Here is a 27,517-nt window from a genome sequence, read left to right on the forward strand (position 1 = left end):
CCAAAATACTGACCTTACACATTTAAGCCTATACTACTTAAATACTAATAATTTCGTAAGCCACCTTGTTCAGACTAATTTGATTCTACAACACGTCAAAAATATATTTTAAAAACTCACAGCTAACATACCTGTACAGGTGCTGTCCGAGGACAGCAGGCATATATTCTCACATATGGGTGATGTTATCCACAGAGCGCAGTGTCACTTTAAATCTTTCAGGCAGTGCCCCACCATGAATGCGTGGGTGCCTTCCTGCCTAACACATGAGCATGGAACCAGCAGTATATTGTTAAAGCTAAGAAGACAACTCCAAGGGGAGGTGGGAGGGATGCAAGAATATTTTTTTTATTATTATTATTTTTAGATTTTGCTCACACCTTTTTCAGTAGTAGCTCAAGGTGAGTTATTTATTTATTTATTGTATTTGTACCCCACATTTTCCCACCTTTTTGCAGGCTCAATGTGGCTTACAGAGTATGGAAATGAAAACGTCGTTACATGATTTGAAAGAACAAAAACAGTCAATCATAAGCTGAGGTGAAAGAGGAATTCAGATGGAAAAGGTGTTAGGTAAGGTCGTGTGAGAGGTGTTGTAGGTGCCTTATGTAGTTTACGGAATGATATGTTTCATTGAGGGTGACTTTTGTAGGCTCTGTTGAAGAGATGTGTTTTCAGAGCTTACATTCAGGTACACTGGATATTTCTCTGTCCCAGGAGGGCTCACAATCTAAGTTTGTACCTGAGGCAATGGAGGGTTAAGTGATTTGCCCAAGATCACAAGAAGCAGCAGTGGGGTTTGAACCGGCCACCTCTGGATTGCAAGACTGGTGCTCTAACCACTAGGCCACCCCTCCACTCCATATATGCCTGCTGTCCTCAGAGAACACCTGCTACAAGTATGTAACTTTGCTCTCTGAGGACAGCAAGCAGGTATAATATTCTCACATATGGGACTCACTAGCTACCAGGCTCACAGAAAAGACGTGAGCCTGGTGGAAATAACGGGCCAGATGTATTTAATTTGGCAGGAACAGTTATCCTGTTATTGAGCTGGATTTTTTTTGTTCTCAACACGGCTCAGATGATCAGGCAGCACCAGGCCTGGGCTGAGCCTGGGGTGGTGTAGTGATAGATGGAACGTCACTCGGCGCGAGGCCTGGCCAGCATTAGAGATGGTCGTTCTGTCCTCAACAGCAGCAATTCCCTTTAAGGTCCCGGTGGCGGGTCGGTGTCCGCTGACCGATGGGGTCGTTCGTGGGCAGCGTTCATTCGGCCTCGTGGTGTTTTCTACAGTCCGACTTCGTTCGCCTCTTGGATGGTGTGTGTGATCGTCGTCCTGTACATCGTCACCAATACCACATCAGCTCTTCCCTGGCACTCTGGGCAACGGCGGGCTGTCTGGGTCAGGCGAGGTAGTGTTCGGTCAGCCCTCGCTTTAAGGGCAACGCGGCGCTAGGAGTTGCTCCGGCTCATGTTCGGGTCTCCCAGGTATGGCCCCAGCAAAGGAGGTCAGTTTTCGCGCGGTTCCTAGGCTCCCGGGATTCCTGTAAGTCCCGGTCACTATTTTTGGAAATATTAATCCTGCCTGGAGGAGGTATTCCGCCTCTCCGTTGGGGATTAGATCGTGGTCTCGACGAAGCAGTCCTGCCAGGAATTCCACGTGGTTCCTGGTCTCTGAAATTTTGGTCTCTCGGGCTCCGTCGGTTAGCTCCGTGTACCGTTTCTTGGGATGTTGAGCTTGTCTGGAGGGGTATTCCGCCTCTCCGAAGGCAATGGGGGACTCAGAACGCGGTTCTGACGGGGTAGTTGTAGTTCTGTCTAGAACTCTGTCTCTGGCGGAGCTCCCAGCCTCATCTGCCTGCAACCTCGGAGTCATCTTCGACTCCTCCCTCTCCTTCTCTGCGCATATCCAGCAGATAGAAGCGACAGGTCTTGGCTTTCTCTATAACATCAGCAAAATTCGCCCTTTCCTCTCTGAGCACACCACCCGAACTCTCGTCCACTCTCTCATTACCTCTCGCCTTGATTACTGTAACCTACTCCTCGCTGGTCTCCCACTTAGCCATCTATCCCCCCTTCAATCCGTTCAGAACTCTGCTGCACGTCTTATCTTCCGCCTGGACCGATATGCTCATATCACCCCTCTCCTCAAGTCACTTCACTGGCTTCCGATCAGGTACCGCATACAGTTCAAGATTCTCCTACTAACCTACAAATGCACTCAATCTGCAGCCCCTAATTACCTCTCAACCCTTATCTCCTCTTACACTCCTACCCGAAACCTCCGCTCACAGGACAAATCCCTCCTCTCTGTACCCTTCTCCACCACTGCCAATTCCAGGCTCCGCCCTTTCTGCCTCACCTCTCCCTATGCTTAGAATAAACTTCCTGAGCCCATATGCCAAGCCCCCTCCCTGCCCATCTTCAAATCCGTGCTCAAAGCCCACCTCTTCAATGTCGCCTTCAGCACCTAACCATTATACCTCTATTCAGGAAATCTAGACTGCCCCAATTTGTTTGACTGCACATTTTTGTCCATTAGATTGTAAGCTCCTTTGAGCAGGGACTGTCGTCCTTTGTTAAACTGTTCAGCGCTGCGTAACCCTTGTAGCGCTTTAAAAGTGTTAAGTAGTAGTAGTAGAGGGTGGAGCTGGATTTTAAATTGTAAAATGATTTTGCAAGACTGCTCATCCAAACCAGCTATCCCACCTGGAATACTGCTCCAGACAGTAGTGAGCAGTGAAAGTGTGGATAAAAAAAAAAAAAAAAGACCATATAGGTGCACTGCAAATATCTTGAATTAAAGCAGAGCAGAAATTGGCCGAGGCTGCCATGGCTCTCACATTATGAGCAGTGAACCGGCCATGAAGCCCAGCCCGAGTAAACGTATAAAAGATACATTCAGCCAACCAAGTAGAAGTTGTATGCTTGATGGGAATTCACAACCTATTAGGATCAAAGCATCCAAAAAGCTGGAAGGATTTTTGATGAGGTTTTGTTCAGTTCAGATAGTATGCTAGAGCACGCTTACAGTGTAAAGGTATGTAGTGCTGATTCTCCAGGATGAGAATGTGGCTTAGGAACCAAGACAGGTAGTACAATGGACTGGTTGACATGGGAACTCCAAAACCACCTTTAGGAGGAATTTGGGGTGGGTTTGGAGTACAACCCTGTTGTGGTAGAACTTGGTATACGGTGGATCTGCTACAAGGGCTTGAAGTTCACCGACTCTTCTGGCAGAAGTAAGAGCTATTAAGAACACTACTTTAAATGTGAGGAACTTCAGAGATCAGGAATAAAGTGGTTCAAATGGAGGTTTCATAAGAGCAGCAAGGACAACATTTAGATCCCGCACCACCAGAGGTGGTTTGATAGGAGGTTTGGTATTAAATAAACGTTTTATGAAACCAACCATCATGGGATTAACTGAAATTAGCTTAGTATCTATTTTAGCATGAAAGCAGTGATGGCACTCAAATGTACTCTGAGTTTTCAGTACAGAATCTGAAAGATGGGGGAGTATTTCATAAGGATAGGTAGGAAGCATGAAGTATGGTTGAGCAACCTAACTCAACACTACAGAGAACCGTTTCCACTTTAAACAGTAATATTTTCTTGTGGAAGGTTTTCTAGAAGCAAGAAATATATGAGAACGCAATTCTATGTCATCAGGTACCAAGTTGTCAGGGCCAGAGAGAGAGGGTTGGGATGAAGGAGGCATCCCTCGTTCTGAGTTATTACAGTTGGGAAAGAATCAAACCGTAATGGCTCCTTGGACAACTACTCAAGGAGTAGAGGGAACAAGATTTGATGAGGCCAGTAGGGAGCAATTAGAATCATGGTTCCTTGGTCTCAACAGTTTGAGAAGAGTTTTCCCTATAACAGGCAGTGGGGGAAAAGTGTATAAAAGATCCTTCCCCCAGTAACTACTACTATTTAGCATTTTTATAGCGCTACAAGGCGTACGCAGCGTTGCACAAACATAGAAGAAAGACAGTCCCTGCTCAAAGAGCTTACAATCTAATAGACAAAAAATAAAGTAAGCAAATCAAATCAATTAATGTGTACAGGAAGGAGGAGAGGAGGGTAGGTGGAAGTGAGTGGTTACAAGTCAAAAGTAACATAGTAGATAATGGCAGATAAAGATCTGTACGGTCCATCCAGTCTGCCCAACAAGCTCAACTCATTACATATGGTATGTGAAACCTCATATGTATACCTGGTGTTGATCTGTCCTTGCTATTTTCAGGGCATAGACCATAGAAATCTGCCCAGAACTGTCCTTGTTTTAAAATTTCTGACGTTAATGTTTAAACCCCTGAAGAGCTCCACTCTAGCCTGTCCAAATCTATTCAGCCACGATCAGGGCACAGACCGTAGACGTCTGCCCAGTACTGGCCTTGTTCTCTAACTTCTGAAGCTGTCTAGACATGATCAGAGCAAAGATCACATAGAAGTTTGACAAGTACTGGCTTTGCTTCCCAAATTACTTGTGTTGCTTCCTAATCTCTGCTAAACTTCTTTGGATCCATTCCTTCTAAACAGGATTCCTTTGCATTTATCTCACACATTTTTGAATTCCATTACCATTTTCACCTCCACCGGAAGGGTATTCCAAGTATTTATCATTCACACCTTCTCTGGAAAAGGTTTGCAGATTAATACCTTTCAAATATTTGAATGTCTGTATCATATCACTCCTGTTTCTCCTTTTCTCCAGGGTATACATGTTCAGGTCAGTAAGTTTCTCCTCATATGTCTTGCAACGCAAATTCCATACCATTTCCATAGCTTTTTTTTTTTTAACCGTTTCAAGTCTTTTTACATCCTTAGTAAGATACGACCTCCAAAACTGAACACAATACTCTCCAAATGGGGCCTCACCAATGACTAGTAGAGGGGCTTCAATACCTCCCTTCTTTTGCTAGTTATACTCCTCTCTATGCAGTCTAGCATCCTTCTGGCCACAGCCACCACCTTGTCGCATTGTTTCATCACCTTCAGATCCTCGGACATCACCTCAAGGTCCCTCTCTTGAGAAGGAAGGAATCTGGGGCTATACAGTTAGGAACACAGAATCTGGAACAGAATTGGGAAAGTTTCTTACTCTGAGAAGTGAACAGGTCTATCGCCGGGGTTCCCCACTGCTGGAATACCTGACGAACGACTGAGGTGCTGAAAGACCATTCGTGAGGTTGAAGCATTCTGCTTTCATTTGTCTGTTACAGCATTTTGCTTTCCTACCAAATAGTTATGAAGATGTTTTGAGAATCTGCCCACACTCATATTTGGATTACTTGGCGACAGAGGAGGTATGATCTAGTTCTGTCCTGTTTGTTTAGGTAATATATTGCTACTTGATTGTGCAAACAAGTATAACCTGATTAAGAATATGATCATGAAAGGTTCTGAGAGCATTCCAAACAGCTCGTAATTCCAGATGGATGCGTCATCGTTCCTCTCATAGGAACCAAGAACCCTGTGTATGGAGGCCATCAAGGTGAGCGCCCCAACCCATCATGGAACCATCCGTAGTGAGAATCATGTGATGTGGAAGGGGTTGAACGAAAGATCTCAGGTGAGACTGTGCGACGCCATGCACCATTGTATAGAGTGGCGGAGCTGTGGAGTTATTTAGATCTGAGCAGATAGCAATCAGGTGGCTTGAGACCATTGAGAGGAGAGTATCCATTGCGGAATTCAAAAGTGAAAACTAACCAATGGTGTTACATGGCCTGTTAAAGCCATGTGGCCGAGGAGGCAGAGCACGACAAGCAGATATACGAGTCGATTAGGATACCTGAATGGCCAGATGTAATATTGTTCATCCTCTGCTGAGGAAGGAATGCTCAACCTTATGAACACTAAAGTCTGTACCTGCTGAATATGTGATCTGGGGTAGTTGATGACAAATCTGAGGAGTTCTAGGAGTTGCATCACTGTCTGCATGGAAGCGCTGGCAGACTTCCGAGAGGCTGCTTTGATTAACCAATCATCTAAGAAGGGGAATATGTGCACGCCCCAACCTGTGAAGTGTTGCAGCTACAATAACTAGACACTTTGTGAAGACTGAGGCACAGCCAAAAGGTAAGACTTTGTACTGATAGTGTAGAGCTCCACATTTGATGTGAAGGAATTTTCTGTGTGCAGGAATAGATATGTGGGTATATGCCTCTGAGGTCTAGAACAATGCCAGTTATTGAGTTGTATGATAGGAAGTGGTGACCCCAGGGATATCATGCAAAACACTTGAAAAACTTGTTCAGGTCTCTTAGATCGAGAATTGGATGCATCTCTCTTTTTTCGGAATGAAAAAATATCTGGAGTAGAACCCTTGACCCCTTTCCGGCGCAGGAACTAGTTCTATTGCATTCTGCTGGAGGAAGGCCAAATGATGCCATTTAACATGGCTTTATTCAAATCCAAAAACAGCTTCTGCAGTTTATCATCATTGAATTCAGTTGCCAGTTGTTTAAGATGTGTTAAGTTTTTACTTATTGAGTCTAACATTGTATAGATGCTGTTCCATCTAGTTGGAACAACCTGTTTAAGGCTAGTCTCAAGCATCCGATGCATTCTTGAATGCTTGACATGTGTGACAATGTCTTTTGAAACCTTTATCAGACCACTTACTTCTGATGCTGCTGCAGAACCAGAGGCAGAGCCATCGTCCTTCAGTCCATGAACTAATATAAGGTTCAAGTTATAGCCAGCACACGATACCAACTGCTAATCCTTGAATGCAGTCTTCACATTATCTCCATTATCAGTCACATATATTATTGTCCTGCCAGTAAGCCCCACACTTCTAAAATGTCCTTTACAGTAGATCTGATATTTGTCACAATGTGTTTCTAGCAGAGTTCTGGTGGCAAGGATTCTTGAGTTAAGTTGATAATTTGAATCTATATATTGTACAGTAACTTATGTATGGCATCCTAGTACCATCTTGAGTCCACAGATCAGTCACACCAAATTTAATTTGCTTTTGCAACAGATCAGACAGTGCTGCTTTTTCCTTTTCAGCAATAGCAGAAATATGGCTAGACACTGTTCTGGCAGAGGGGAGTATCTGATCTGTAGAAAGCTGGCCATATTTTGCGCCAATTGAAACCAGCTTCTCAGCAAGATGAATGAAGCCAATACCTTCAACCACAGAGAAAGGCCTGATGTCCATGGCATACATTGAAGCAACCGCGTCAGTAACTTCTGCTTTCACTGTTGTTGGCACGGTCATTGTGGGTTCATGACTCACTTTTTGTAAGAAGTCCCAGATGTTTCTTGTGCGCATATGCTTTTGCCCACAACTTGCTGCATGCGCTTTAAGACCACTGGTCCCATCTTGTGACTTCCACTTCAACGCTATCTTGCAAGTCTTTCACATGGCGAAACCACTGTTTTGACCATCCACATGGATAACAAGGAAGGACTTCCACACTGCACTAGCTCCATCATCATTCTCAATAAAACACACTCACCTTTTTTTTTTTTTACCAATTAGAGCTTGTACCATTGTTTTATCCTTGACTACATAGATAATCTAAAAAAATAAAAGCACAGTGTTGAGCAGATTAAAAAAAAAAAACCCACAACAACCACCTTTTTGCAGTATAAAAACTACTAGACTACACTGGTATATGCCATGGTAGAGCAGCGAACCCAGCTAAGGAACAGGTTATTTTGAGTCATCACTGCTGGACTGGACCGTACAGGTTTTTATCTGCCGTCATTTACTATGTTACTATACCATGTAAAATGAGTTTATCTTGTTGGGCAGACTGGATGGACCATACAGGTCTTTAGCTGTCGTCATTTACTATGTTACCAATGCTTTCCTATTTTCTTGTGCCATCACCAGATGGATAGGCATTTAGGCACTGGATAGGCAGTGTCTTAAAAGGAGGAGGACTGGAGGTAAAGAATTTTTTTTTAAACATTATATCCCACATTATCCCAAGCAAACTCAGGCGGTTCAATGTGCCTTAGTGAGACAGAATAATAGGATTCAGTTATATCATGGGAGCACCCGCAGTAGAACTAATTTTCCCATTCCAGCGGTTTTACCGCAGATTAATGCGTCTACCCGCTCCAGTGTCATTCTCTAGTAGAGACCCAACGTGACCATGGCATTGAGTCAGTTGTAGTAACCTCTCAATATTGTATGGGTGCATCCGATGTTGATGTAAGTTCTGTGTCGAGTACAATCTCTTCTGCTATGTGGATGCAGAAAAGGTTTTTCATACTGGAGTCTGTGGACTTTAAGGGACTTTGCCTGCATATGCTGGCAGAAGTTACAGTGAATGTTACACCAATTATGGGGGTCTTTGCCTGAAACAGTCCTATTGCATCAAATACACTTTTAAAGTCAGTCACTCGGCATTCTCAATGACATGGAGGTCTAAAGGCTCTATAGCCCGGGGAGCTTGAGTGATTCTGTACACAAAAAAAAAAAAGCTGATGCTTCCCAGGTGGGGAAAAAAGGCTCAAGAGGTCCATCGGTCCAAAAATGGAAAAAAAAAGTATTAAAAAATGATTAAGCAAATTATATGACAAAGATAATATAAAGAAAATATACCCCACAAAAGGGAAGGTATCAAAGGCGGCAAAGGATTTCGCACAGACAGGAGACTAAAAACACAACCTCTCTGCTCCACAGAAAACAAAACACTGCTGGTCCCGCACTCACACAACAGGCAGAAAGGCAACCAGCACATGCACAATGGGGGCACTGTATCAAAGATTTAAAGTGACAGTGTACTTGGCTGTATTCATACCGGGCTCTGTGGATCACATCACCGATATGTGAGACTATTAGTCCTGCTTATCCTCGGAAAAACCTGAGTAACACACTTAACACTGTTTGCAGTTACTATATCAAGTGATTATTAAACATGAAATAATCATTCTACAACACATATAGGATATATTTAAACTCACTTAACTATGGCTTGTCTAGTCATTGTTGAAAATTTTGTCGTCATGCACTATGCTGGTTTTTAGTGAAACGATGGCGTGCTTTCCACAATTGTCTGAATGCAAGTGCTTCATAGTTTCTCTGCCTTCATCATACAGCGGTACATACACACATATGGCATTGGTACAATAGGTCCTATGCCAACCTACAGCCACATCCAGCCTATGGCAATCCTTTTTTCACACATGTAACACTATCTGAGTACACAAGACTGAACTTAAGGAATTTGCGGGACATTGAAGGACATTTCAGTCAACTGTTTGAAGGTCACAAAGGAGGACTTCAGGGGCCACATAAGGCCCGTGGGCCATGGATTGAGCCCACTGCACTAAACCATACTGCAGACACTAACTATGTAAAATAGGTTAACAAGGTAAGATTTTTGAAAGTTAAAATACACCATGAAATGCTATGACTAAAGCAAGGGATTCTGCAGAAAAAAAAAAAAAAAAAAGATAAAACCGGCAACCCCTCAACCAAAAGCTGAGATTCTAAAGTGATACAGTAAGTTCTATCAGTAAAATAATCGTTTCTGGACCCGAACGCACTTCCTTTGAAGAATTTAAGAAAATCTCAACTGGAACAGAAGTGTAAAATAGCTATTACCCAAACAATATTAGAATAAATTGCAAATGAGGAAACTGCTGAGAATATATAGGAAAAAGCAACTGGAAGCTGAAAGGAATAAAAATTGCTTCTAAGGATGGGTCACACCTTGGGAAAATAGGTTAATAAAGACACATGATCAAGTGTAAGTGTCTACCTTTCAAGAAAGGAGGAGTATTTTCAAAGCACTTAAACTTACTACGTTCTATAGTAACTTATGGAACTTTACGTCTAAATGCTTTGAAAATGAACCCCTTAGTTTTATCCATTCCTACTTATTGCTTTCAAATACACACAATCTTCCAAATTGAATAAGAATCATAAAATTGTCCAAATTAGGCTTGTTCAGTAAATAAAAGACCAAAAATTGGAAAATGCATTCTCAGTCAAAAGGTTTAAAGCTGGTTCAAAATGACATTACAATTTACAGTTGATATCACATTTAATAAGGATACACTGTAAACAAAATCTTCTGATATGTGGACTGAATGAAGTCAAATGTTCATCTCTGTAGTCATGTTCTTTTTCCAGAATACTAATGGCATCACACTGTTGGATAAAGAGAGAGCATAAACAATCCTGCATGTATGATGTATGCAGTCGCATAACCCTCTGCAAATGTTTTATGTACATGTATACAATTATACACTTGTTATAGCTATACACCGTAGGCAACTACACAATGATGTATCCACATATTAATATGCATTTAACATTTATAATCTAAAAAATTCACTGTGAACAAGAAATTCAGAAGAGAGAAACCATCTCAATTGATAAAAACACAAATGTAATTCTTATAGTCCACAATTAAAAGAGACCAAGAAAGAAATTCCATAGGAACATGATAAAATGAAAACAATGTACCCTCTTCTAGTCTATACAGGCCAATTTAAGTGGCTAAGTAGCACTGGGAGTTCATCTGGATGAAACTTTTTCCTTCAAAAAAAATTTGCAACCGAGATGGTTCAAAAAGTACAAAACCAATACTTTGAAACAAAATTTTTACATTGATTCTCAACTGGAAAATTGCCCCTATAGACAAAACAGCCTGAGGCATAGATAGAAACTTCTTCCTACTAAGCTGCATCCATCTAGAAACATCTGGAAATATTTTGCACCTAAAAAGGTGGTGTCCAATAATCTATAATAAAGACTCAAAACTGCTTTTTTATCCTGTAAAAACATTGTGATCACATAATTCTTCATAATTTGAAGCAGAGATCAAACAGAAAAAGGTAATCTGATGGGCCGATGCCAGATGAACTAAGCTGGCAGCCATGTTGGGAAGATGCAGCCATGACTGGCAATCATCCAAAGTCCATATGCAACAGGTTTCCACAGTTTGGTAGCAGAGGGGTCAGGTAGCAAAATCACGGTGCTACACAGCAAAGTAGTCAGAGACCTGGAACAATATAACAGAGGAAGCAGTACCGGGCCTGTCTGTGCTCCTGCTGAATGTCAACTTGGAGGGAGAATTGTGTGGCAGGGTTGCTACACCTACCTGACCTTATAGAGATCTATAAGGCAAAGCAGCTGGGCTGACCTTGCTAGAATGCTTGATGGGATGGATAAGGGGACCTATTCATGGGGAGGGGGGCATATAAGCCTAGTAATGATTGAGTTGAGAGGATCTTTGCTGGAGGATAAAAAGGTTAGGATCCCAATTTGGAGAGGGGGGGGATGGAAACCCTGAGGGTGCCTGAAAGGGAGGAGAGGAAAGTCTGATGGAAAAGAATAAAGTGGAGATCATTGATGAGGAAGGAGAGGAGAGATTCCTCATGGGAAAACGGTGCGCCTGATTAGTTCACAACTTCCAAGCCCCTATCTTAATACAAAACTTTAAAAAAAGGGGGGGGGGGGGAAGGAAAGGGTTTAAAGAGTCATGAAGAGAAAGGTCATTCAATAAGAAAAATGAGGAGGGAGTGGGAGGAATGGCTGATGAAGGGATGTGCGGGAGAATGGCCTTAAAGGGCAGCAGCAGATCAAGGTATTTTAGGGTGAAAAAGTGGAAGGAGGAAGAGTCAGGTGAGTTGGGGGGGGGGGGGAGAGAAGCATAGTAGGAAATGGAGAAAAACCACATCACACACTGCCAACTGAATCCTTGTACCTACGCACACCCAGGCTATAAAGTCACCCCCATCCAAGAAAGCAAAGTTACTCACTTGTAGCAGGTGTTCTCAGAGGGCAGCACAAATGGGTGATGTCACCAACTGAGTCCTGGGACAGACGCTGTCCAGCATTCAGAACATTCCTGAAGATTTTGGCAGGCCTAACAGCTCATGCATGGGTGCCTTCCCACCCACTGTACTCACACAGGACCCTCAGTTGGATTAAAAAAAAAAAAAATACAACTCCTAGGGAAGGTGGGAGGGATGTGGCAATGTCCTGCTGTCCTCAGAGAACACCTACCAAATTAAGTAACCACTTTCTCCAAGGACCAAGCAGGAAGAAAAATTACCACAGATGGGAATCCCTAGTTACCAGGCTCACTGAAAACGAGCAATAGGGTCAATAGGAACTTGTAATGGCAAGGACAACGAAGAAGCCAATAACTAATGAACCAAAATCTTCCTGTTCTGAAGATGCAGCCTGGAAGAGAAATGAATGGGCCTAGGAGGATGGAGTTGGATTCCAGACTCCAAACAAATTCTGCAGGACTGTCTGACATGGTATTTTGTTCCACACCATAGCAAGATGTGAACGTCTTGTGTGGACTGATGATCACATCATGGCTCTGTATATCTCCTCAATGGAGACTGTGAGCATCCCTGTCTGAAGGAGGTGAGGCATGGGCCCCCAAACATCTGGCTCTTGAGAACAGATTTGATCACCACAGAATGGTAAGAGGGTAAATGATCAGGACAGAGGCATGCAAGGCACCAGCTGTGAGCATCAGTCACACCTTCCACACCTCGAACATATATTTTGAAACCACTGGAAGGTTTCTGGGACATCAGGAAAACTGCAAAAAATAACCTCCCTCCCCCCCCCCCCCCATCCCTTATTTTTTTTGTAAGTGCAGCTAGAGGTTCAGGTTTAAGCGGGGCAGAAGCCACAAAAAGGAGAGAAAACTTAAAAGACTGCAAACACACACAAAAAAAAGGCAACAAGAAAACTAGAACAAAAGGAAGCACAGGGAAGCACAGAAAAGCAGAAAACAAATGAAGTAATAACCGCACATCAGACAAGAGAAAAATGCATTTTGATCAGCTCTGCGGAAAGTTCAAACCAAGGGTCCCATGTGAGTACAGCGAGTGGGAAGGAACCCACATGTATTTTCATTTTTATTACATTTGTACCCCGCGCTTTCCCACTCATGGCAGGCTCAATGCGGCTTACATATTACATATTGTATACAGGTACTTATTTGTACCTGGGGCAATGGAGGGTTAAGTGACGTGCCCAGAGTCACAAGGAGCTGCCTGTGCCTGAAGTGGGAATCGAACTCAGTTCCTCAGTTCCCCAGGACCAAAGTCCACCACATATATGTGCAGTCGGGCCTGTCAAATACTTCAGGAATGTTCTGAATGCTAGACAGTATCCGTCCAGGGGCTTCGTCTGATGTCACCCATCTGTGGTTACCTTCCTTCCAGCTTGTCCTCAGAGAAAATCTTTATCTACAACCTACTCTACAATCATGCATTCCACTCACTCCTTCTCAGCCATGGACAAGAACAAGCCTCCCCCTACAAACATTAAGACAACCTCCCCTGCACACCTACTCAAACATACTGAACCCAGTTGTTCACCGTCACAAACATTCCACCTATTAGCTGCCCATTTACCTCACTCAAACATACTGCAATCATTCATTCAGTATCCAAATGGTCACACACTCAAACACCACAGCTTCCCTATTAACCCTGTTGCCCTCAAATCACTTCACACGTAAGAGTTATTTATTTTTTTTATTTATTGCATTTGTATCCCACATTTTCCCACCTCTCTGCAGGCTCAATGTGGCTTACAATACATCACGAATGGTGGAAATATATAAGAAAATAGACATTTAGTTTTACAGAAGGATTTTGGTACACATTATAATGATAAAACATGACAGTAGTATGACAAGCAGGTATTATAGGCAATTCTGGATGTATGCGGAGGAGTTCACATTTGTTGATCTTTTTGGTATACCTTGTTAAAGAGATGGGTCTTCAGTAGTTTGCGGAAGTTAGTTAATTCAAGAATCATTCTTAAGTTGCGCGGCAGCACGTTCCAGAATTGTGTGCTCAGGTATGAAAAGGTTGACACATGCGTTAGTTTGTATTTTAGACCTTTACAGTTGGGGAAGTGAAGGTTAAGGAGTGTGTCCAACACCCACTGATTCACACACATACTTTGCACATTTCAGATCCCAACATACTAAAGCCATCCCTTAAACGTATCCCCCTACCTCCAACTTAAAGTATCTACATTTTACATTACTTAGCTTATTTGTACAAAAGAAATAAAAGTTTTGCATAGTTCTGAATACATTTGTACATAATTTTGAAATCTGTGGCACAGAATTCCAGGGGGGGGGGGGGGGGGGGGGGGGGAATAGGTAAACAGTGATCTACACTTACCATTGCTCTTTTCCTCCCAACAAGATCCTGAGCTATTCAGTTATATACTTTTAAAACAGAGCTAGTGGGAAAGATTGGCCATAACTCAAAACTACATTATCAATTCATAAAGGATGTGAAAGGTCACTGTACTGGTAGTTCTCCATTACAGACTGGCAAATAAGCACAAGAACACAACCAGCAGGACAAATAAATCAGAGTTTAACAGATTCATAATTTGCATCTTTAACTACCAGATCATAAATCTTTATAGCCAAGCTCTTGGTCAATGCCAGGGTTTTATAGAGTTTTATCAAGCCATGTGCCCACTGTTAAAACTACAGTAAGAGATTATGATTACTAGTAAATATATATTTGGCTTAATGCAGTTTGATTTTACAAACAGCTTTATAGGTTGGAAGAGCTTTAGAAGATGGGATTCAACTTACAGCCCCCAGTTTCTTGTGGCGAGTTAGGAATAAATTGTGGCAAAGTTGTAAAAATGTACATACTTTGCACATTAATGTAAGTTTTATTTTTTACTACAATATTTTCCAAGCACTGGCCCCTAGTAGAATACAGAATTCCATTTAAGGTCATCATCATTGCACACCAGGTCTTAAGAGTATGGCTTGCCATCATGCCTCTCCTCTCTGCTTACACTACATAAACTGCAAAGAATGATTCAATCCTCTCATCAGCCTCTAGTTATCCCTTCACACCACTGTCTTCTTTAATGTCAGACATTTACATTTTGGAGTAGTTGCACTGACACCTCTGAACAACCTACCCATTTATCTCAGAACTAAATCTTCATTTAATTCAAACATCTCCTAAAAGCTTCTCATTTCCCAGACTTTCCCTAGTTCAGAATGAACAGTTCCCCGACCCAGGACAATGAATGGTAGAGCCTTTGCCCAGTCCCTCTCTTTTATCCCTCACCATTGTTCTCTTTACAGTGACACTGCATTCTTTCTTACCTTGTTCTTCACTCCAAGCAGGGGAGGCTCAAGCCCATCTGCTGCCTGAAGCCAAGGATGAGATGCACCCCCCCAGCCCACCGGATTCACACACCCCCTCCTCAGAGTACAATCAGAGAGTAAAGTAGTTGGGAGTAAGAGAAGAGAACTAACTGTCTGGAGGCAAGCAATTAAGTTTATTACAAAATCATGAAAACACATAAACCACATATATTTACATATTATATACACTGCCTTGGATGAATCTCTAAATAAATGTGGTTAATAAATCCCAATAAACATATTATATACACATAAAACCAAAGTCAAACAACCCAAAGGAGACAAGTCACACACAAAATTAAAAAAAAAAAAAAAAAGTTTACAGTTCATTCTACCAGAGATGAACACTCTAGTGCTGGTGGCCGCCAGAACCTAGCTGCACATGTCCGAGGCCTGGGGCGAGGAATACAAGTGCTCGCAGAGAAGTCAATTGTATTTAATTTTCATTCACATGGGTATTATTCATTCATTCATATGGGTATTCCCAGATCAACCAATAAAATTCTCCCAAGAGGTACAGTAGAATGTTTCACTTCACAACTCAACTTATAAACTCTGGTGTTGAATCAGTGATAGCAACAAATTCCCTTTACTACCAAACACTTATGTTATTACGACTTTTCTATTCCGCAATAACCAAAAATAGTTCTATGCAGATCACATAATCAAGCTAACTAGACCAATAATCAGGGAAATATAAATTTTTATTGTAAGACCAATATCAGAAATACTCTCCAAATCAATGAGGCTTGAGATTCATATGAAAAATCAAATAGGCTGATAGAATACAAATTGACTTTGGTAGCAAGTTCCACTCAAAAGCAACCTGACAGTACAATGAAGAATCAAACATTTTAAATTTAACCTGTTCAGGTGATGGAAAACAAACATTTGGTTACGAGTCTTACTACTAATACCATTAAAAAGAAGAATTATCCAATCAGATATAATGGAGCATTGCCATACAAAATCCGAAAAACTAAGGTGCAGAAGTTAAATTGTATTCTAGCTTCCACAGGCAATCAATGTAATTTCTTGAGTAAAGCGAAGATACTTACCTATAGCAGGTATTCTCCGAGGACAGCAGGCTGATTGTTCTCACATGTGGGTCGTCATCCACGGCGGCACCAGGACAGAGATTTTCTAGTAAAATCTAAAAGAGCTTTGCGACAGCCAGCAAAGCACGGGACAGATGCACTGCGCATGCGTGGCCATCTTCCTGCCTGCACGTGTCCGTTCCCTCCTCAGTTATATCAAAAGCAAACAAAGAATAAAAACAACTCCAAAGGGGAGGTGGGTGGGTTGCTGAGAACAATCAGCCTGCTGTCCTCGGAGAATACCTGCTACAGGTAAGTAACTTCGCTTTCTCCGAGGACAAGCAAGCTACTTGTTCTCACATGTGGGGTATTCCTAGCCCCCAGGCTCACTCAAAACAACAAAGAAAGGTCAATTGGGCCTTGCAATGGCGAGGACATAAAGATTGACCTACGAAGAACAGCTGAGAGTGCAGCCTGGAACAGAACAGAAATGGGCCTGGGGGGGGGGGGGGAGCAGTTGGATTCAAACCCCAAACAGATTCTGCAACACCGACTGCCCGAACAGACTGTCGCGTCGGGAGTCCTGATGAAGGCAGTAATGAGATGTGAATGTGTGGACAGATGACCATGTCGCAGCCTTGCGAATCTCTTCAATAGTGGCCGACTTCAAGTGAGCCACTGACGCTACCATGGCTCGAACACTATGAGCCGTGATATGACCCTTAAGAGTCAGCCCAGCTTGGGCATAAGTGAAGGATATGCAATCTGCTAGCCAATTTGAAATGGTGCGTTTCCCCACAGCCACTCCCTTCCTGTTGGGATCAAAAGAAAAACATTTGGGCAGACTGTCTGAAGGGGCTTGTCCGCTCCACATAGAAGGCCAATGCTCTCTTGCAGTCCAATGTATGCAACTGACGTTCAAGCAGGGCAGGTATGAGGATGGGGAAAAAATGTTGGCAAGACAATTGACTGGTTCAAATGGAACTCTGACACCACCTTCGGCAAGAACTTAGGGTGCGTGCGGAGGACTACTCTGTTATGATGAAATTTAGTATAAGGAGCATGGGCTACCAAGGCTTGAAGCTCACTGACTCTACGAGCTGAAGTAACCGCCACCAAGAAAATGACCTTCCAGGTCAAGTACTTCAGATGGCAGGAATCCAGTGGCTCAAAAGGAGGTTTTATCAGCTTGAGGGAGTACCCCAACCGAACTATTTGAAGAACGCACCGGTCGGAGGTTATGAGAGGCCACCTTTGGTGAAAAACATTTTAACCTCCCTCCGACCGGTAGATCGTCCAGCACAGGTACGTTTATGGCGGCTATGCTCAGCTGGAGCCAGTCAAATGCCCATCCCTTGCTTTTGCTGGGGAGCTGCAGGGGCCTGTCTGGGTGCACGCTGTTGACGTGAATGAGCACGCTGGGGCTGAGCCTGAGAAGGCTGATTGTACCTACGTTTATTGTAAGCATAGGGAGCATTCCTCCTGCCCCTGAAAAATAGTCTACCTGTTGAAGTAGATGCTGAAGGCACCCGGTGGGAGAGTTTGTCGAGGGCAGTTTCCCGCTGGTGGAGCTGCTCTACCACCTGCTCGACCTTCTCACCAAAAATATTATCCCCCCGGCAAGGAACATCCGCAAGCTGCTGCTGGGTCCGATTGTCCAGGTCAGAGGCATGCAGCCATGAGAGTCTGCGCATCACTATACCTTCAGCAGCGAATCTGGATGCAACATCAAAAGTGTCATAAGCACCCCTGGACAGGAATTTACAACACACCTTCGGCTGCCTGACCACCTCCTGAAAAGGCCTGGCGTGCTCCGGAGGGAGCTTATCCACCAAGTCCGCCAGTTGCTTAACACTGTTCCGCATGTGAATGCTCGTGTAGAGCTGGTAGGACTGAATTTTGGACACCAGCACAGAGGACTGGTAGGCCTTCCTCCCAAAAGAGTCTAAAGTCCTGAGGTGGGAACGGACGCACCTGAACGGGAAGATGGCCGCGCATGCGCAGTGCGTCCGTCCCGTGCTTTGCTGGCTGTCGCAAAGCTCTTTTAGATTTTACTAGAAAATCTCTGTCCTGGGGCCGCCGTGGACGACGACCACGACCCACATGTGAGAACAAGCAGCCTGCTTGTCCTCAGAGAATGAAGAAACAAGATCAGACTAATCTTCCTACAGATTAGTGTAAGCCACATTGAGCCTGCAATTAGTGGGAAAATATGAGATATAAATGTATCGAATAAATAAATAGATTTACTAAATCTTTTTAGTAACAATTTAACTTCTATAGGAATCAAATGTAAAATTGCTTCCTATCCTATCCACAGGAACACCATTTATTGAATCCATTAACATGGGCACTTTTGAAATTATGAACATTCAATTGTCTATGAATAGTTTCTACCTTTTCCTCAAAAAAGGAAACAAGAATGGCAGCAGAAGAGATAGTACCATTAACAGATGTCAAATTAGTAATATTAAAAAAAGATTATGTTCAAGATGAAATTTATGAACATTTAAGTGATCATTCCCTATTTGATTTGAATAAATTCACTTTTCTTTTTGTTTGTATAGGGATATCTTTGACCGCCAGACCTTTTTATGTTCAGGAGACAAAGATTTTCTCCAAACTCAATACTTCCTACAATCTTGTTTTAAAGACAAATGTTCATCAAACCATTTCTGTGACACTCAAAATCTTAATCTTAGTTTTATATGGTGCTATATCATCAAGTATATGTGAAATATATTCATACCAATTATGAAATAAGTCATTTGGAGAAATAGTCTCACTCAGACTTTGTAATTTGTTCCAAAATAGATTTGCTTCTATCTGGCCTCTAACTTTCCTTAGAACTTTAGGTTTACTTTTCCTAGTACATGAATCTTGCCAAAGAATAGTAAAAAAAATTTTTTTTAATGATCGGTCCAAGGTAATGATGTACAACTATTAAAAGTTCATTCAAAATCCTGTGGATTATCATAAGACACTGCAAGGATGTCTAAGATGTGGCCTTTATCATTGGAGCTAGGTATATTTGGCCTACCAAACCCTAATGTATTTAATGTCTAGAAACTCCCAAGTTTGAGTATCTGATGTATCAAGATGTAAGTTAACATCACCAACAATGTGGCCGAATATTGCAACACATGTTTAGCTATAAGATTGTATAAGGTATCCTTACAACTTGCCCATTTTCCTGGAGGGTTATAGACAACTACGTAACAGAATGTGTCTAAAAATGCAGAACCCTGCACAGCATATCGCTTCCAATGAAGTTATGGAAAGTTTTTCTACTAATCTAACTGTAAAAAGATCAATAAAAAAATTACAAGGCCTCTGCCTCTTTCCCAGTCTAGGAACATAATATCTTATAATATTGGGACACACAGATTTTAAACTTGGGCCATCTAAGGTAGAAAACCATGTCTCTAAGGAAAACTAAGCCAATCACAGAATCTTCAATCAAACCTTGAATAATATCTATTTTACCAACTGCCAACCTAGCATTTACATGAAGACAAGGAACTGGTGTAAAAAAAACAAAAACAAAAAAAAAACAAGTATTGGTCATTACTGGCTGAACAGTTATTAAATTCCTAGTATTTCTAACACAACCCTTCATAGTTGCATTATGACTCCTCAAACTTCATACAGATCGCTTACCACATAAAGAAGTCTAAATCTGTTTTTGCATCGTTAAAGATCAAATTATTAAAATTGTCTGAGTTCCCAGGTAACTGTGTGATAAGACAAAACCTTCAAAAGTTTACCATACCAGCACAAGTCAAGAACTCAAATTATACCAACCCTACCTACAAAAAAAAGTTAGAATTGCAAATATGCTAGAGCACCAGCACACCTCTAGGGATCAGGGGTGTGGGTCTTTTATTAAGCATAGGGGGTGAAGAGCTCTATTCCAGCTGGAACAAAGATGGACTGCTACAGATTCCTATACATAGCTTACATATCAATTGAATCCCTCCACCCCTGTTACACAAGGAAAACACAGGCCCATCATTTAGCAAAATATTAGAAAACTAGAAATATAATATAGACCAGTGGTTCCCAAACCTGGTCCTGGAGGCACCCTAGGCAGTCAGGTTTTCAGGATAGCCACAATGAATATTCATGAGATGTGCATTCAAATCTCTCATGAATATTCATTGTGTTTATCCTGAAAACCTGACTGGCTAGGGTGCCTCCAGGACCAGGTTTGGGAACCACTGATATACACAAAACAAATTAAAGTGAAAACAAAAGAAATCAGACTTCTGAGCTGTGAAATCCTAGAAAAACAGATATGCATTTCCTTTAATACAGAACAAAAATGCAAGACACATTCAAAGCTGACATTTTTCTCTAAATATCCAAAAACATTTGTATCATTTTTTGACCATTTTAGTTTTCCAGTTAGGTTGGCGTTGGTCCTTCTTTATACTTCCTTTTGTTGCTTTTCTCCAAGTCCCTTTCTAGGATCTCATTCCCATTTTCCGTTTCTTCACTGTCCTGTCTTCTTCCTAATGCCTCACTGACATTGCTCTTTTCTTTCATTGTTGTCTCTCATTTGCCTTTTTATGAACTAGTAACTAGATTTCATCCCTCCTTCTCCATCAGTCTTCTCTTTCATCTACTTATCAGCTTTCTACTTCCTACACTTTCCTTCCTTCTCTTCCCATCCCCACCCCTCTCTCATTCCTTCCCCAGCCTTCTTTCCCTGAATTTCACTCACTTCCAAGACCCCCATTTCCACCTCCCAGGCCTCATCAGTCTCTTTCTTGTTATTCATCTCCTCACCACCTCCAGGCCCTTTTGTATGTCTTATCCCCTTATTCAGGTTCCCATTCCCCTTCTTACCTCCCTTATTTCTACCTCTCACCTATATCACATTCTTTTATCCCTTACTGAATACCCCTATAGAGGAAGGGAAAAAAAAAAAAGGAGTAAAATCTGTAGAGCCTTATATACCAATATCTGCAATATGGGAAGCAAACTTCTAGATCTAGAAGCAGACTTGGATTTAGTGACAGTCACAGAGACGTGGTTCATGGAGAACCACGACTAGGATATAACTATATCTGGCTATAATCTATTCAGGAAGGACAGGGTAGGAAAAAAAGGGTGGAGGAGTGGCATTATATGCTAAGAATAATATTAAAGTAACAGAACTGTAGGACACATGGGGTATGGAAGAAGCACTGTGAGTTAAACTGGAAAAAGAGGGAAAGGAAAACATTTACATCAGAGTAATATATAGGTCACCTTCACGATCAGAAGAAATGGACAGATATTTAACTGAACTCATCTACAAGATAGCTTGGAAAGGGGAAGTACTGCTGATAGGGGATTTAAAAATGCTAGATGTCAACTGGGGCGTCCCCACTGTGGGGTCATCTAGAAAGGGAAAGTACTACTGACAGGGGATTTTAATATGCCAGATATTGATTGGGGCGTCCCTGCTGTAGGGTCATCTAGAAACAAAGGGATCTTGGATTCTCTACAGAAGAATTGTTTGAGCAGTGGGTAATGGAACTGATGCGAAATGGAGCTATTCTGGACCTGGTGCTTACAAATGGAAAACATGTTTCTGAAGTCACAGTGGGAGACCATTTGGCATCTAGTGATCACCGAGTGGTGTTGTTCAATATTAAGACAGAGGAGAGGGCTTATTCAAAATTGAAGGTCCCGGATTTCAAAGGAACTAATTTTGCCGAGATGGGGGATTTTCTTAACAAAGAGTTAGTACAATGGGAACAGCTGAAGGAAGTAAAACACCAGTGGACAAGACTGAAAGGAGCTATTTTAAAGGCAACTAACCTTTATGTTAATAAATTACATAAAGGAAAGAGGAAAAGAAGGTCGCTCTGGTTCTCAAACATAGTAGCCAAAAAGGTAAGGGAAAGCCTTCATATGTTATAAGACGACCCAGAAAGAAGAAGACATGCAAGAATACCTGGATAAGCTAAGAGAAGCTGGAAAAGCTGTCAGGAAAGAAAAGAGGCAAAATGAACAAAAGACAGCTAATACAGTAAAATTGGGGGATAAGACGTTTTTTTAGATATGAAAATGACAGGAGAAAGTGTCTTAATAGCATTGTGAAGCTCAAAGCTGAGGGGGAGGAATATGTGGAAGCTGATAAGGATCAGGGGTAGGACCACAGAAAACAAATGCTAATGGAGAGGGATGTATGGTAGACCAAGACCCGTTCTAAGAAGACTGTGTTCGTGAGGTGCTAGCTAAACTAAAAGTAGACAAAGCAATGGGACCTCATGGGATATCTCTGAGGGTGCTCTAGGAACTCAGAAGTTCTGGCGGCTCTGCTGACTGACCTCTATGCTTCCTTTGAGTCTGGAGTGGATCTGGAGGACTGCATATGGGTACATGTGGTCCCTTTGCACAAGAGTGGAAGTAAGGAGGAGGTTTGGAATTACAGACCTGTCAGTCTGACCTCGGAGGTGAGTAAACTAATGGAAATGCTTTTAAAGCGGAGGATTGTGAGGTTTCTCAAACTGAATGGAATGCAGGACCCAAGGCAGAATGGCTACACTAGAGGCAGGTCGTATCAGACAAATCTGATTGATTTCTTCTACTGGGTGACCAAACAGTTGGATGTGGGAGAGGCGCTAGATGTGGTGCATTTAGATTTCAGCAAAGCCTTTGACATGTTTCCACACAGGAGACTCAAACTTTTAACAGTCAATTACTCTAGGTATGGGACTGGATTAAAAATTGGTTAAATGGAAGGAGACAGAGGGTAGTGGTAAATAGAGCTTGCTCTGAAGATAAGGATGTTATCAGTAGAGTACCACAGGGATCAGTCCTAGGGCCAGCTGTTTAACATCTTTGTGCGCGATATTGCGGAAGGGCCGAACCGTATTTTCGAAAAAAATAGACGTCCATGTTTTATTCGACAATTTGTAAGCTGGGCGTTTTTGTTTTTCAGTGATAATGGAAAATGAAAGCGCCCAGCTCAAAAACTAATAAATCCAAGGCATTTGTTTGTGGGAGGGGCCAGGATTCGTAGTGCACTGGTCCCCCTCACATGCCAGGACACTAACCGGGCACCCTAGGGGGCACTTTTACAACAAAACAAAAAAAAAAAAAAGGTAAAAGAGCTCCCAGGTGCATAGCACCCTTCCCTTGTGTGTTGAGCCCCCCAAATCCCCCTCAAAACCCACTGCCCACAAGTCTACACCATTATTATAGCCCTAAGGGATGAAGGAGGGCACCTACATGTGGGTACAGTGGGTTTGGGGGGCTGGACGACTAATAAGCATTAAGCAGCACAATTGTAACAGGTAGGGGGGGGATGGGCCTGGGTCCACCTGCCTGAAGTCCACTGCACCCCCTAACAACTGCTCCAGGGACCTGCATACTGCTGCCAGGGAGGTGGGTATGACATTTGAGGGTGAAAATAAAAAGTTGTGAAACATCATTTTTTGTGGTGGGAGGGGGTTAGTGACCACTGGGGGAGTCAAAGGAGGTCATCCCCGATTCCCTCTGGGGGTAATCTGGTCATTTAGGGCACTTTTTGGGGCCTTATTCGTGAAAAAACAGGGTCCGGGAAAAGTGCCCTAAATTCTAGCTACAAACGCATACTTTTTTTCCATTATCAGCGAAAGGCGCCCATCTCTGTTCAGGTGATAACCACGCCCCAGTCCCGCCTTCACCACGCCTCCGACACGCCCCCGTCAACTTTGTACACTTCCGCGATGGAGTGCAGTTGAAAACGTCCAAAATCGCCTTTCCATTATACCGATTTATTCGTTTTTGTGAGATAAATGTCTATCTCCCGATTTGGGTCGAAATCTAGGCGTTTTTCTCTTTCAATTATAAGGTGGTATGTCTCAATATACAAGCAAGAAATGAAATTAAAAAAGTGAAAAAAAAAAAAAAACTCCAAAGGGAATGGGCAGGATTGAGAGAACATGAAGCCTGCTATCCTCGGAGAATACTTGCTACAGGTAAGTATCTTCGCTTTTTCCGAGGACAAGCAGGCTTACATTCTCAAAACTGGGGAATCCGTAGCATCCAGGCTCACCCAAAACAACAAACAGTGGTCAATTGGGCCTCGCAACGGCGAGGACAACACAGATTAACCTGAAATAATATACAACTAGATGAGGGTGCAGCCTGGAACAGAACAAAACAGGCCTAGGAGGATGGAGTTGCACTCTAGACCCCAGATTCTGCAACACTGACGGTACAAACCAACTGTCGCATCAGGTATCCTGCTCAAGGGCAGTAATAGATGTAAATGTGTGGACTGAAGACCATGTCGGAGCTTTGCAATCTCTTCAATGGAGGCAGACTTCAAGTGAGCTACCGACACAGCCTGGCTCTAACATTATGCGCCGTGACAGACCTCCAAAGTCAGCCCAGCTCGGGCATAAGCGAAGGAAATGCAATCACTAGCAAATTCAAAATGGTGTGTTTACCGATGGCGACTCCCCTCCGGTTGGGATCAAAAGAAACAACTGAGTGGTCTGAAGGGCTTCGTCCACTCCATGTAAAAGGCCGTGCTCTCTTTGCAGTCCAAGGTGTGCAAGCTGCTTTTGCCAGGATGTGCATGAGGATGGTGAAGAATATTGACAAAGACAATTGACTGGTTCAGATGAAACTCCACCACCACCTCCGGCAGGAACTTATGGTGCGAACTTAGTATAAGGTGCATCTACTACTAAGGCCTGAAGCTCACTGACCCTATGAGCTGAAGTAACAGCCACCAAGAAAACAACCTTTCAGGTCAAATACTTAAGATAGCAGGAATTCAGTGGCTGAAAAAAAAACTTTCATCAGTTGGGTGAAACGACATTGAATCCCACTGATGGAGGCTTGACAGGGGGCTTTGACAAAAGCAAATCTCTCATGAAGAGAACAACTATAGGCTGTCCAGAGATAGGCTTACCTTCTATACACTCAGCACTAAGGTGAACCCTTATAGAGTTGGTCTTGAGACCAGATTTTCATAAGTGTAGAAGGTATTCAAGCAGGGTCTGAGTAGGACAAGAAAGGGGATCTATGGCCCTGCTGTCATACCAGATGGCAAACCTCCATTTAAAAGAATAACACCTCTTAGTGGAATCTTTCCTGGAAGCAAATTCTAGGCTCTCAACATCCAGGCCATGAGAGCCAGGAGGACTGGAGGTTGGATGTAGAAGCGACCCCTTGTTCTGCGTGATGAGGGTCAGAAACACTCCAATCTCCACAGTTCTTCAGAGGACAATTCCAGAACAAGAGGGAACCAAAACTGTCACGGCCAATAGGGCACAATTAGAATCATGGTTCCGCAGTCTTGCTCGAGTTTCAACAAAGTCTTTCCCACTAGAGGTATTGGAGGATATGCACAGAGAAGGCCTGCTCCCCAATGAAGGAAGGCATCTGATGCTAGTCTGTCATGGGCCTGAAGCCTGGAACAGAACTGAGGGACCTTGTGGTTGAACTTAGTGGCAAAGAGATCCAAGGGGGTGCCCCATGCTCAGAAAATCTTCCAGCTATGCCCAAATTGAGAGAACCACTCATGTGGTTGCATTATCCTGCTCAGCCTGTTGGCCAGGCCGTTGTTTACCGCTCGCCAGATAGGTGGCTTGGAGAAACATGTTTGTGACGGCACGCTTAAAGCCACATCTGGACGCTTCCTAACACAGAGGGCGAGATCGGTGTCCCCCTGCTTGTTGATGTAATATATTGCAACCTGATTGTCTGTTTGAATTAGAAATAAATGGTTAGACAGCCAGTCTCCGAAAGACTTTAGAGCGTCCAGATTGCTTGGAGCTCCCGGAGATTGGATCTGAAGACTAGTTTCCTGGAGGTGTGAAGCCCATCTACATGAGCTCCCCAACCTAGAAGAAATGCATCCGTCAGCACCTTCTTCGACTAAGGAATTTGGAATGGAGTCCCAGGGTCAAGTTGAGTCAAATTGTCCACCACTGAAGAGCACACCAGCTCCAAGGAAACCTTGGATGACATCCTCTAGGCTGCCTGTGGACCATTATGCAGACCTCATGTAGAGATGTGCCAGGAAGCCATGTGGCCCAGTAATCTCAACATCTGATGAGCTGTGACCTGCTGCAACATCTGAACCTGGGCGTCAAGTGAGAAAAGATTGTAAAGGTTGTACACACGCATCGCTGGAAGGTATGCCCAGAAAATCCCTGGGGCTGACGCGAGGCCAAAAGGCAACATGCAGTACCGAAAGTGATGTGTTCCTAGCCGAAACCAGATACTTCCTATGTGCATCCTTCAAAGTCTAGAGAGTGTGGCCAACCGTTCTCTGAATCATGGGAAGAAGGGGTGCCCAGGGAAACCATCCTGAACTTTTCTGACTAGAAATTTGTTCAGGGCCCTTAGGTCTAGGATGGGACAAATCCCCCCCCCCCCCCACCCCCCCCCCGTCTTTCTGCACAAGGAGTACTTGGAATAGAATCCCTGCCCTTCCTCCCTGGTGGAACAGTTTGACCGCATGGGCCTTTAGAAGGGCAGAGAGTTCCTCTGCAAGTAACTGCCTGTGCTGAGAGCTGAAAGAATGAGTTCTCGGTTGTCAATTGGAGGTGTGGAAAGCAAATTGAGGGTGTATCCGAGATGGACTGTTTGAACAGGTCACCTTTCGTGAAAAACAAAACAAAACAAAAACACACCCCCCAACCGGCAAGTCATCCGGAATGGACACTGATTGCGGCTATGCTCTGCTGGAGCCAGTCAAAAGCTTTGTCCCTTGCTTTTGCTGGGAGCAGCAGGGACATTGGGCGCACGATATTGAGGAGAACGATGTGCACTGGGGCTGAGCAGGCTAGCAAGCTGCAGGAGTGTACTTATGCCTAGAATAGGCATAGGGGGCACTCCGCAACCTACCAAAATACCTTCTACATGAGGATGGCAGTAGCAGAAGACGCCTGGCAGGAGAGAGAAGACATCAGTATGCTTCTTGATCCGGTCAGCAACTACGTCGACTTTTCTCGCCGAAAAGATTATCCCAAGGGGCATCTACCATCCTCCACTGGACAATGTTCCAGGTCAGAAACACAGCCATGGAAGTCTGCACATTGCTATGCCTTGGGCAGAGATACTGGATGCCACATCAAAAAAGTGTTGTAAGTGCCCCTGGCCAAGAACTTGCAAAATGCCTTCTGAGGTTTGACCACTGGCAAAATGGCTCGGCCTGCTCCGGAGGGAAGCGCATCAACCAAGTCTTGACAGCTGCCTCACTGAGTTCCGCCAAGTAAACACCCGTGAAGAGCTGGTAAGACTGAATACAGGCGATAAGCATAGTGGCCTGATACATCTTTCTCCCAAAAGAGTCCAGGGTTCTAGCTCCTCTGCCTGGGACAGCCA

The 27,517-nt window shown here is 43.2% G+C and overlaps 1 protein-coding gene across 1 annotated transcript in view; it reads right to left on the reverse strand.

Annotated features, from left to right (window-relative positions):
• The window catches only part of DYNC1LI1 (dynein cytoplasmic 1 light intermediate chain 1), a 131,755-nt gene that overhangs the window by 47,781 nt on the left and 56,457 nt on the right, over positions 1-27,517 (reverse strand). Inside the window, 1 exon segment of the mRNA XM_030206057.1 lies at positions 10,039-10,132. Within this exon segment, the coding sequence (XP_030061917.1) occupies positions 10,039-10,132 (94 nt within the window).

This window comes from Microcaecilia unicolor, chromosome 1 (assembly GCF_901765095.1).
Source record: "Microcaecilia unicolor chromosome 1, aMicUni1.1, whole genome shotgun sequence".
Lineage (NCBI taxonomy): Eukaryota > Metazoa > Chordata > Amphibia > Gymnophiona > Siphonopidae > Microcaecilia > Microcaecilia unicolor.